The following is a 12604-nucleotide window of genomic DNA, read 5'->3' as shown; positions in this document are numbered from 1 at the left end:
CTACAAAAGAGGCATCCATAGCAGTTCTTCATCAAGGAGACAGTGTGATAGAATGGGTGAACCTCCCGGCACAACCAGAACAAAGCCTTACTCCTTACCCAGTGCTTGTGGCTAGAATTTTATTAAAGGCCATTAAGCAAGCAATACAATTATCTGGGATAAGACCTGACAAAATATACACATTTTATACTAATGCACAAATTAATGTATACTGTGAGACCATCCCAGAGTGGCAAATTTTATTGGCCACAGCTCCAAATTTTGCACATGGGTCTCCATTAAAGATAACCTGGTTATTACATAATTGGCAATGAATTTTTGAAGAAAAGGTTTCTAAGGTTCCTCTTAAAAGACCAACTATCTTTACAGATGCAGCCAAACAAAATATTTGTGCTGTATACTCTCATGATTTAACCATAAAGAGAGTAGTCAGAACTCCTTTTCAGTCTACTCAGCAGAATGAATTATATGCAATCATTCTAGCTCTTACTTATTATCCAGGAGATATAAATATAATATCTGATTCAGCCTATTCAGTAGGTGTGGTACAAAGAATTGCCACAGCCCAAATAAAATTTGTAGCCTCTAATATATACCAGCTCTTTAAGGAACTTCAAGAGCAAGTGAGAAAGCATCCAGGTAAGATTTATATCTTGCATGTCTACTCACATAGTGGACTTCCAGGTCCTATTTTTGATGGAAATCCAAAGGTAGATAGCCTTCTAACTATGTTGGCCAATACTCCTTTATTTCAGGAAGCCCAGGAATCTCATTCTAAATACCATCAGGCTGCTTGAGCTTTCCATTTGCAATTTGGGATAACAAAAGAGGAAGCTAGGAGCATAGAAAAAAGTTGTACAGCTTGCCTTCCTTTCCACCCTCCTACGCTCCCTCCAGGGAAGAACCCTCGTGGTTTGAGACTCAATGAAATCTGGCAAATGGATGTGACCCATTATAAATCTTTTGGTCGTCTGTCTTTTATCCACATTGTAGTAGACACCTTTTCAGGATTCACTTTTGCAATACCAGCAGCAAAAGAGACAGCCCAAGTAGTCACTGAATTCCTCATCCAAACATTTGCAGTTATGGGTGTGCCACAAGAAATAAAAACAGACAATGGTCCTGCATATACTTCTAAACATTTTGCACACTTTTGTGCACAGTATAAGATTTTACACACCATTGGCATACCTTTTAATCCTCAAGGTCAGGCAATTGTAGAGATAAGAAACAGAGACATTAAGACACTCCTCCAAAAAAAAGGGGGGGAGCCATGGGTAACCCTAGAGAACTTCTAAATTTAGTTCTCTATATCATTAATTTTTAACTTTTTGATAAAGATGCACTGGCTCCCAGAGACAGGTTTTATAACTCACCAGAAGGGCAGTGTTCAGTGAAAGCAGCTCCACTATCTTTAGATAATCATCAGATGATGTGGAGAGACCCAGAAAGTGATGAATGGAAGGGACCAGACAGGTTAACTGCTTGGGGAAGAGGGTTTGCTTGTATTTCTAGAGATGGAGAAGAAATTAGATGGGCACCAACAAGCCATATTTGCCTTGTCCATCAGAGAGAGACAGAAAAAGAGAAAAATCTGGAAACAAGGGAGAAGACCTAAGAACAAAATCTTCATGAATCATTGGATTCCCTAATACAGGATGAGACTGTTTCAGTTCTTGAAAACCAGCACGAATCATTGGATTCCTTGAGATGAAAAATTGTTGATGAGGCAGGACTTTAAAACTTGCAGGAATTATTGGATTCCTGGCACATGAACTAATGGACAATAGATTCCTTTTGGACTATTTCTAGGACTTATGGACATGTATAAATTCTCATGTTGATTCATGTTATTTGTCACATCACTCCTAGCCTGTGTTATATTGCCATGTGCTTATATAATTTATGTAATTATGTGTAATACCTCCCATATTGATGGATTTATGTATACCTATTTCAAGTGAGCCCCTTTAGAAACCCACTAATCTGATTTGATTTCCTATTTCCTTTGGTGTTTTCATCTCCCTTCCTGAGAAGGGTATGACCACCTCCTTTATATGGTGTTTTTGCTTCTTTTTTGAGCAGTCAGGGAAGGCGTGACTACTTTCTTTTTTGGGGTTCTCATATCTTTGAGGAGTCAGGGAGATCATGACCACTTTATGTTCTAAATCAAAAAAAAGCGGGAGATGTTAGGATTATTACAAAGTGATAAGTCACTTGTCTAATTTTAGCATCATGCTTAACAGTTCTCTAGGTTCAGACTTCACTCCTTTCACACCTTTAAGAGTTCATACATTAGCATTTGAGATTCACAAGTCAGGATTCAGTATGAGATCTACAAGTTCAGTGGAGGAGATTCACCAGTCAGAGTTCCCACAATCCCACTCTCAGAGGAGGAGTCAACCTTTGAGTTCACACCTTTAAGAGATCATATATAAGAAGCTCTTAGAGCCTCAGCCAGGAGTCAGGCTGAGATTGAGGAGGAGATTGAGAAGCCAGAGACTGCAGTCAGGCAGAACTGGGGATTCAGAAGAGAAGAGGCTGAAGCTGGCAGAGGCAGAGGCAAAGGACTAGCAACAAGAGCTCTTGGAACCAAGGAAAGTTTACTAGGCTATTTTGGAAGAGACAATAAAGGACTGAAATTTTAACAGCTGGCTGCATTTGAGGTAATTGTTACTCTGAACTGAAACTAAAGCTCCCTCCAGAAGCCCCACAAGAAATCTGCTCCCAGAGAAATATTATATTTTAGAAAAGAACACTACAAACACACATGTTTAATATCAGTCTTCATTATAACGCTTAAGTCCAGACAATCAAAAATTCAGATCACACCCTTGTTTGTTGTTGGTCATTTCTGAAGTGCAAATGCTCGCATTGAACAGTTGAGAATCACTTTCGATAAGCTGGTAGAACTGGGTCCAGTATATCCCTGTACACAGACCAACAGAATGACTGCTAAAGATCCCTGTCACACAGAGCAGACCCTGCTGCCACCCAAGAGCCCGGGAAGACACACAAAATGTATGCATAGGAAAGAGCTGGACCTGCCCTGACTCCCTCTACTTCTTCAGAAACAGGGATGTTCTTAGGAAAAAGGAACCCTATCCTTACTCCTAGGCAGATATACTTTGCATTTTTGAAAACCTAGTAATTTCACTTTGCTAGGTGTTAATGATATAAAGACATATATATATATATATATATATATGTGTGTGTGTGTATACAATTTATATACACACGCATGGATGATACCTATGTGTGTGTGTATATATATATATATATATATATATATATATAGTGACACATACATACATAGATGTAGATATATACCCTTCCTCAAAGACTTTATATTCTAGTGGAGGAGAAAATATAAACATAAATAAATATATATCATCATCATATATATCTGGGAGAGGTTGAACTGAACTTATGATTTCATTACAGTATAGAACTGCCTGTGAAGAAACTCATTCTACCAAAATAAATCAGCACCTTCTTTACAATTTATAGAATCACCTAAAGTAGTGACAAGTTTTATGTTTTGCCCAGAATAAAAGAAATAGGACTTGAACTAAGATAAAGGGTAGCATACTGTCCTGGAAAGATTAAGTTGTCTCTTTGGCTGGAATATGGAGTGTGTGGAGTGTGTAAGACAGAGAAGGTGGAATTGATTGCCCTCATCAAAAATCCATGGTTTTTCAGGTGGAATGGAGAGAACACCAATCATTCTAGATAATTGAAGGTCCTTTTCTTGACTCTGAGCCAGCAGCCAGGGACCCATTCTGCCATGGAAGGCAGAATCACACCCAAGTAGTGCCACATGAACAGCCAGAGGAAGGATGTAAACAGGAGACACTCATGGGAAACTTGTGGCAGAAACTCCACAACAGATAGCTTTCCAGTCTTAGTTTCATATAATGAAATCTTGGATTTAGATTTGGAAACAAACTTAAAGACCATCTAGTCTAACCATCTCATTTGACAGATGAGTGAAACTGAGGGTCAAAGAAATTGAGCTTGCCCGAGGTCATATAGCCAGTATGTGGTAGAACCTAGGTCCTCTGATACCAAAAGCCATTGATTTTTTGCCCCTCACTGTATAAAGCTGTCTCTCCTCTGAGAGCAGAGGCTTCTCCTGGCTTAAGTCAGTAGCCTGAGGAAACAATTTCATGGGGAAACTAGCAATCTTCCCACCTGCAGAATGTTGTACACACACACACACACACACACACACACACACACATACACACATACACACACCAATCTGAGCAAGAGTGGGGAGGAGTGAATTTGTATTTTAAAAGAGGTAGTGAAAAAAAAAAACTTGTCATTACTGTTTCAGCAAAGGAGAAGGTAAGCTGCTCCCGGTTATATTCTGTTTTTTATTTATTTTGTGTAGTAGAGAAATAGATGTTTTCTATTCTTTTGCTTATGGAAAGGTCTTAAGTAATTGGAGGAAGGGCTATCCTTATTGCTTTATAATTAATACTGTGTTTTGAATTCCATTTTATGGAAGAACCCAAATTCTCTGTAATTATTCTGTTTATTCCAAGGGCATGGCACTGGCCAACTTTAGATTTCTATGATTCTGTGATTCTCTGTGGTATTGATGTTTCTGCTTTCCACCCAGATGGCTTATACATGGGGCTCAGACACAGACTATGAAACTACAACTTTCAATTATACTGACGACCTCTCTGACTTCTCTGGCCACCTGTGTGAGAATGATGATAACTTTAACTTAGTGACTCTGAACCATACGGTCTTCTACGTCTTGGTGTTTGTCTTCAGCCTTGTTGGGAACAACCTAGTGGTGTGGGTCCTGGTGAGGTATGAAAGTCTGGAATCCCTCACCAACATCTTCATCCTTAACCTCTGTCTCTCTGACCTACTCTTCTCTTGTCTGCTACCCTTCTTGATTGCGATGCACTACTATAACTGGATTTTTGGAGAGTTCTTGTGCAAGCTGTACAACTTGCTTTTCCACATCAGCCTCTACAGCAGCATCATTTTCCTGATGGTAATGACGGTCCAGCGGTACCTGTCTGTGGTGCATCCCTTGTCAAGCCTGGGCAGCTACTCCCGCCGCAGCAGAGCTGGGATCATCACAGGCATCTGGGTGGCCAGCATCCTGGCATCTGTTCCCGATACCATTTTCCACACGGTGCTCTCCGACAAATCTTGTCATTATTCTGAGCTCAAGTGGTTCCTACTGTCTGTCTACGAGCACAACTTCTTCTTTCTCTTCTCCATGGTGATCATTCTGTTCTGCTATGTTCAGATTCTCAGGACCCTGTTTCGGTCTCCCTCCAAGAGGCGACACCGGACAGTCAGGCTCATTTTCATCATTGTGATGGTTTACTTTCTCAGCTGGGCCCCCTACAATGTGATCATGTTCCTGATTACACTGATAAAACTCCAGCTCATCCAGAACTGTGAAGTCAGCAAGCACATATTCTACTCTTTTGAAATCTGCAAGGAGATCGCCTTCTCCCACTGTTGCTTCAACCCGGTGCTCTATGTGTTTGTGGGGATTAAGTTTCGGAGGCACCTGAAAATGCTCTGTCACAGAATCTGGCCATGGAAGTGGAACCTTAGCCCTTTACCCCAATCCCCGGGGGCTTTCTTTTATGATGAAGCTTCCTTCTACTGAAAAGCTTCTTCCAAGGAAGAAGTATCCCACTAGCTTCCCCTTATGGGAGGAAGCTTATAGGACAGGACTGCTGGTATTTTTATCTCTAGGGAGCAGGGTAGGCTATAGAATGGGAGGGTAGAGAAATAACAAGATTACTTACCTTATATTTTACTTATGTAGTTTATGGTGAGCAGATTTCAAGTGGAGCAAAATGATCATTAGACTGAGAACTAGTACGTTAACCATCAAGGAAAATGCTTCCTGGAAGCTGAATTGAAGTGATTTATTTGGGGAGGGGGGAGAAGAAGAAGGAATGAGGAGCCAAGAAAAAGGAGCGCAACTTTATTTTTCTGCTTTTCAGATCTAAGTGGCAGTTGGTGTTTAGCATTGGACAGATTTGTCGGGTCTACAAGATGGGGGAGATGGACTGGTCAAATTCATAGCCATCTGGTACCACTTCATGACCATCTCATTGTCACCTTCTGATCTCCTGGAGCAGAGTCAAGCTCAAAGGCAAAGCAAATTTATTTTCTACCAATCAGGTCAAGGGGATAGTATTTTAAAAATTAACCTCATCCAGACTGGTGGCTGCATTGGGTAACTAAAAAAGAGAATGTCTATCTCCAGTGGAAAAGCATAGAAGGAACAGGATTGAAGCTGAGTAGAAATGAAGATTGTGGGGAGGTGAGAATAGGAAGTGAAATCAGGGAATGCAAAAATAAATCTGAAGCTTGATCACCAGTTCACCAACCAAAGATGTTTGAATGGGGAAAATTTGCTTGGGGAATAAAAATATTAACTTTCCTTTAGTTGATGCTTTAAGATTTAGATGTATTTTCATATAGAGATATAGACAAATGTATAGATATGTATGTAAACTTTGTATATAAGCCAATTCTAAACTGAGTAAATTGATCACTGAGCTAAGAATTACAACATTGTCATCGAGGAAAATGCTTCCTGGATGCTGCATCTAGGGGATTTCTTTTGGGGGGAATTGAGAGTAATGGGGACATGAGCAAATAAAAGCCTTAATCATTTGTTTTGTGTCATTTTTCTGCACTATTTTAAAGCAGGGTGGGTCTCCAGAATATACCATGTGCTCATCAGGAGTCTGGGGCACCTAGGGAATGCTGAAGTATATAAAGTACTGAGTCTCGAGTCAGGAAGACTCATCTTACTGATTGAGTGACCCTGAGCAAGTCACTTACTCTGTCTGCCTCAGTTTTCTCATCTGTAAAAACTGAGATAGAGAAAGGAAATGGCCAACCATTCCAGTTACCTTTATCAAGAAAATTCCAAATGAGGTCATGAAGAGCTGTGGTCAAAGAACTGACAAAAATCAAGGATCCTGTCACAGAAGTCCCCTGAGTCAGCTAAGCTCTATGCATGTTCTAGAAAAAGGTTTCTTAAACCTTTTCCATTCCCAACCCCTTTTTACCTAAGAAATTTTTAACATAACCCTGGGTATAGAGGCATATAAAGTAGTATACAAAGCAAATATTTACTGATAATAAATCACAATTTTGCAACCTCTCCATTCAGTTACAAGACCCCATATAAAGTTGCATCCCATAGTTTAAAAAGCTTTGTCCTAGACAAAACTGTGAAATAATTCCATTCTACTCCCTCAAACTTCACTCTTCTTTGCACATTTTTCCTCCTATACTCTCCCTTCCCCTTTCTCTCTCAAGAAAGAAAGAGGAAAAATGAATGAATAAATGGATAAATGACATGTTTGCTTTTTTTTTTTTTTACTGGAGACATAGCACCTTAAACTAAAGAAATTAGATTTATTTAACTTGGCTCTCAAGAGCAGAATTTGGACCAATAGGTATAAATTATCAGGCACCAGAGTAATGGGTCATTGTACAGAAAAATTTCCCTACCTGAACTGCCCAAAGTGCAATTAGCTACTTTGGGAGACAAAAGAATCTCCATTTATGGAAACCTTCAAGAACAAGTTTTATGATTAATCTCTCAGGGATATCGTAGATGACATTTTTGCTCAGGTATCTGGCAAACTAGATGATCTAAGAACCTGTGACTCTGAATCTCCTTAGAGGAAATTTCAGGCACCACAGGAGGCCAGGAGTGAAAATGAGTTTTTTAGCTGGGAAAAGGAAGTGGTTCTTTCTTTATTCCTTGACATTCTTAGGTTCCTGTTCCAACAACTATCCAAAAAAATTATTAGCCACCTACTATGGGGATAACACTGTGCCAGATGCTAGAGGAAGAAACAGGATGTAAATAAGAAAAGATCTTTCCCCTAAAGGAATCAGGTCTATCCATGGACCAATCCAGCTTAGAGAACAAAAGTATCCCAAAGCTTCAGGGACTTCAAAGCCCTTATGGTCCAAACTATAACCAAAAAAATGATGTTTCATCCTCACAAGAAGTTTTCTTTTCTCTGGATTAAACATACTGAGTTCCTTCAACTGATTTCAAAGGATGTAATCTCAAGACTTCTCTGGGTCTTTTCTGGTTACCCTTCTCTATATTGTCTAACTGATCAATGTACTTCTAAAAACATAGTCCCCAGAACTAAATAAAATGTTCCAGATGTTTGTTTATACATAATTGCTTATATCTTTTATCACTCATTAAATTGTGAGCTCCTTAAGGATAGAGACTGTCCTTTACCTTTTTTTTAATTCCTAATGTTTAGCAGTGTCTGGCACATAATAAGTACTTAATAAGTTTTATTGGCTAATTGACTGAGATATAGCCTGGTCAGAGCAAATTATACCAAGAGGACTATCCCTCCCTTAACTGGATTTCACACCTCTCTTAACACAGCCAAATTTCACATCAGTTTTGGTTTGGATTGGTTTTTATTTGTTAGCTATTACTTCATCTCATGACCAGGATGTTCCAATTCCTTCCTATGTTTTAGACTACCCCTACCCTTAACCAAAAAGTTTGGGGAATCATTGACATAGAAAACTCTTCTTTGTTTTGTCCTTTTAAGAAATGATGCATTTCCAAACTTGGATTATGTTTCCAAATTGGGGAATGAATAGATACTCTCACCTCCACTGGAGATACATCCTTTCAGGAGTATGCAAAAAGAAAATGGCTAAAATCATTGAAATTTCTAATCTGACTCCCAGATTGACTTTATTTCAGTGAAAACAAATGTCAAATCAGTCATAAAAAGCAAGACAAATAGCAATTTTTCTCTGATAGTGAATGGGGTCTAGGGATTAGTAGAATAGGTGAGAAAGAAGTGAAATTTATTTCTAGTACTTGGTCAATCTCAGGATGGGGAAGAAAGTGATAATTTACAAAATGGATGGTATTAATTGACAAAATACTTTACTGTTCTTTGGGACATGGTGTTCTCCTAAATCAGGGTTCTTAAACGTTTGAGTGTCATGGGTTCTTAGAGGTAGTACAGTGGAGACATTGTTCAATGAAGGCAGGAAGACTAAAATCCAACTTCAGACAGTTACTTAGTAGCTGTGTAGCATTGGACAATGATTTAATCTTAATTTGTCTCAGTCCCTTGACTGTAAAATGAATATAATAATAGTAACTACCTCCCAGTGCTTTGGTAAGGATCAAATGAGTTAATATTTGTAAAGCACTTGACATAGCTCTTGGCACAGAACAGATATTTAATAAATGCTTATTTCCTTCCCTCTTTTGGCAAATTGGTGAAACCCATTGACCCCTTGTCAGAATGTGTTAATACAATTATTTTTGTTTTACAATTAATACAATTGATTGTGTTTTTAAAATAATTGAAGGAATGCAATGAAATTTTTTTTGTCATCCAAATGCACAGACTCCGCACCTCCCCACCTTTCCCTTGAAATCTACTTGTAGAATCCAGATTAAGATGCCTCATCCTTTATTAGTCAAATTTGCATGGTGTTTTTTCATTAGGCTGAAATTAATGATGATATTTAGTGTATATATAATTGTGAATAGTGCAAATCTGAGATATGTGACCATTTGGGAAGATCCATTATTTGTATTCATCAGGATCTAGCTATATTTTTGATAGGGATGTGGAAGATGGAATACAGAAGGGGAAAGACTGAAGGCAGGATGACCAAATGGGGGCTATTGTAATAGAGGAAATAAAGAGCAACAAAAGCTTATGGTCTGAGGTTGTGTCCATCTAAATAGAGTTGAGAACATATGCAAGATACAATGAAGTGGAAGGTCCCATTAACAAGATCCGACAACCATTTGGAGATAGTCAAGAGTGAAAAGTCATGAGTGGTTGCTAGCATTAGCTTTCCTTGCCAAAAAAAAAAAAAAATATATATATATATATATATATATATATATATATATCTGGTCATGAAATCTTACAAAACTGGGGAAATACACTTTCAAATTTTAATGTCAATAGTCATAAAACATTTTGCAAATCAGCTCTAACATTTGAGAGTGGGAGAAGCAATCTACTTTTTTCCACCTTTTCTTTTTAGAACATCTTGTTTAAGAATCTGCTTCTTTCGTTTTTTTCCTACTTGGTAAAGGATGATTTGAGTTTAAAAAAACCAACACATAGCTATTTCATTGATTTGAAGATAAATATTGCTATCTATGGGAAATATTCAAATACTGAAACTAAATGAGAAAGAATGAAATTCATATATACATTCTAGCATAGGTCTTTTTCCTTCACCATTTGGTTTTTAAAGGGAACTTCAACAGTTGTTAATATATATATATTGTACTGCAGGATAAGCGATCTGGGCAGGACCTTTAATAGGAAGAAAAAAATAAATATCACTGTATCTATCATTTCTAGCCTTACATATTCAGTTTCCTTTCACTGGGAGCTAAGGGGATGGTATAAAGCATCTTATTGTTGACTTTTGTAAGATCATAAGCTCTTGTGAATTCTTTTTATTTTCTGCTTTCATTGTAGGATGAAATAAAGGCTGTCTTTTATCCATACCCTTTTGCTAACTTTAGTGCTTGTAATTCATCTGAGGACTTTATTTATTTATTTTTTTAATCTTTGGAGAAACCCAGAAATGATGTATAAATAATACATGTTTGGAGATTTTCCAGGAGTAATTCTGTGGGAACAATGATCTAGAAAAGTGAAAATGTCCTTTTTTTAGAGAGATCAATACCCAGAAAGAGATTTGGCTTATATGAATCCAAATTCTTAGAAGACCTTGAAAAAGCCTATGGGAATCAGACTGAAATGATGGGATATGGATGAATTCGTTTCTGGATGAGTAGCCAGTATATGGAAAAAATCATACTGAATTTAAATATAGTTTGGTTATGGCTCAATGGAAATAGCCCTAGATCCAGGGTCTATCTTTGTTCTATATCTTATGCCTGAGTAACTTTGGGCAAGTTTTTGAATCAATTAGCTTCTTTATCTATAAAATGACTTAGCTGACCAAGAGGTCTCTAAAGTCCTTCCAGCTCTAGATCATGGATAATAGCAGTACTTTTAATTTTATTTTTCAGCAGCTCTACAGAAAGTGAGAAGTTACAGAATTTAGAGTTAGAAAGAAAACAAGAAGTCACCGAGTTCAACCTTCCACATAGTATACATTGAATAGAGTGGTAAACTTGGAGTAAGAGGACCTAACTTCAAATCCCAGGAATAATGACAACTAGCTTTTATATCCTGCTTTAAGGTTTATAAAATGCCCTAGGTGACACCATAGAGCATAGAGCATAGATCCTGGGATCAGGAAGCCTCATCTTCCCCCAGTTCAAATCTAGCCTCAGATAGTTACTAGCTGTGTCACTCTGGGCAAGTCATTTAACCCCCTTTGCCTCAGTTTCCAAATCTATAAAATGAGGCAGAGAAGGAAATGGCAAACCACTTCATTATCTTTGCCAAGAAAACCCCAAATGGAGTCATGAAGAATCAGATGACTGAAAAGCAACAATAATAATACTATTTCATTTGATCCACACAATGACTCTAAGACAGGAGTCCTCAAACTTTTTAAATAGGGGACCAGTTCACTGTCCCTCAGACTGTTGAAGGGCCGGATTTATAGTAAAAACAAAAACTTTGTTTTGTGGGCCTTTAAATAAAGAAACTTCATAGCCCTGGGTGAGGGAGATAAACGTCCTCAGCTACTAACATCTGGGCTGTGGGCCATAGTTTGAGGACCCCTGCGTCTAAGACATAGAGGTGCTCCTTTATAAATCATTTTCTGATCCCCCAATTGCTTGGACACTTTTACTCCATTGACAATCCTGACAAATAATTTAAATAGAAATGAGGTTTAAGCTATTTGCCACAGAAATTATTTAACCAGTCTATGCTCCTTTCTTTAACAGTGATTAAGCAAATGTTATGGCAATATTATGTATTTAAGAGTAGTGATAAGTCATATATACATATATATATGTATATATATATATATATATATATATATATATATATATATACGCATATATATATATGCACAGAATAGGGCTCAATAGAATTTACCCATATCACACAGTAACAGTGGCAGCCATGGGATTTCAACCTCATTGCTCTGACTACCCAAAACCAGGAAGGACTGAAAATACAATTTTATCTAATACAACCATTTCATTATACTTATGAGGAAACAGTGATCCAGAAAAAGTGATCTTGTCCAAGGTCACAGTGCTTAGTAGCAGAGCTCTCTTCATTTCAGTGCTCTCTCCATTGCATTGCTCTCTCTCATAATTAGGAAAAGAAAAAATATGGAACCCTCAACTTCTTTTCAGATTCAACTCCAGGGTCACCTTCTGCAGGTGACTCCTCAGCTGCAGTGCCTTCTCCACTAAGAAATCCATCTACTATGCCCACATTTTGCATCTAACTGTTTATTCACATATTAACTCTCTCATGAGTTCTTTAGGGCAGCAACCATGGTTTTACCTCTCTTGGTCTCTCTAGCACTCAACACAGTGACTATCTTATGCCTTCAATCCTCCATGCTGAAGTTCAGAAGATCTTTCCCTGCTGTCAGAACATGTTTAATAGATATCACA

General features: G+C 37.9%; 1 protein-coding gene across 1 annotated transcript; it reads left to right on the top strand.

The window, feature by feature from the left end:
- Positions 1 to 4371: 4371 nt before the first annotated feature.
- On the top strand, positions 4372 to 6660 carry XCR1 (X-C motif chemokine receptor 1). The gene has a single exon (XM_003771990.3). The coding sequence runs from the start codon at positions 4610 to 4612 to the stop codon at positions 5651 to 5653; it is 1044 nt and encodes a 347-aa protein (XP_003772038.2). The 5' UTR covers positions 4372 to 4609; the 3' UTR covers positions 5654 to 6660.
- Positions 6661 to 12604: the final 5944 nt, after the last annotated feature.

Source organism: Sarcophilus harrisii, chromosome 5 (genome assembly GCF_902635505.1).
Source record: "Sarcophilus harrisii chromosome 5, mSarHar1.11, whole genome shotgun sequence".
NCBI lineage: Eukaryota > Metazoa > Chordata > Mammalia > Dasyuromorphia > Dasyuridae > Sarcophilus > Sarcophilus harrisii.
Note: the sequence above shows the minus strand (reverse complement) of the source record. Positions and strands in the feature narration are given on the sequence as shown.

Coding starts and splice junctions, on each gene's coding strand:
- XCR1 (XM_003771990.3), top strand. CDS start 4,610: ATGTTTCTGCTTTCCACCCAGATGGCTTATACATGGGGCTCAGACACA.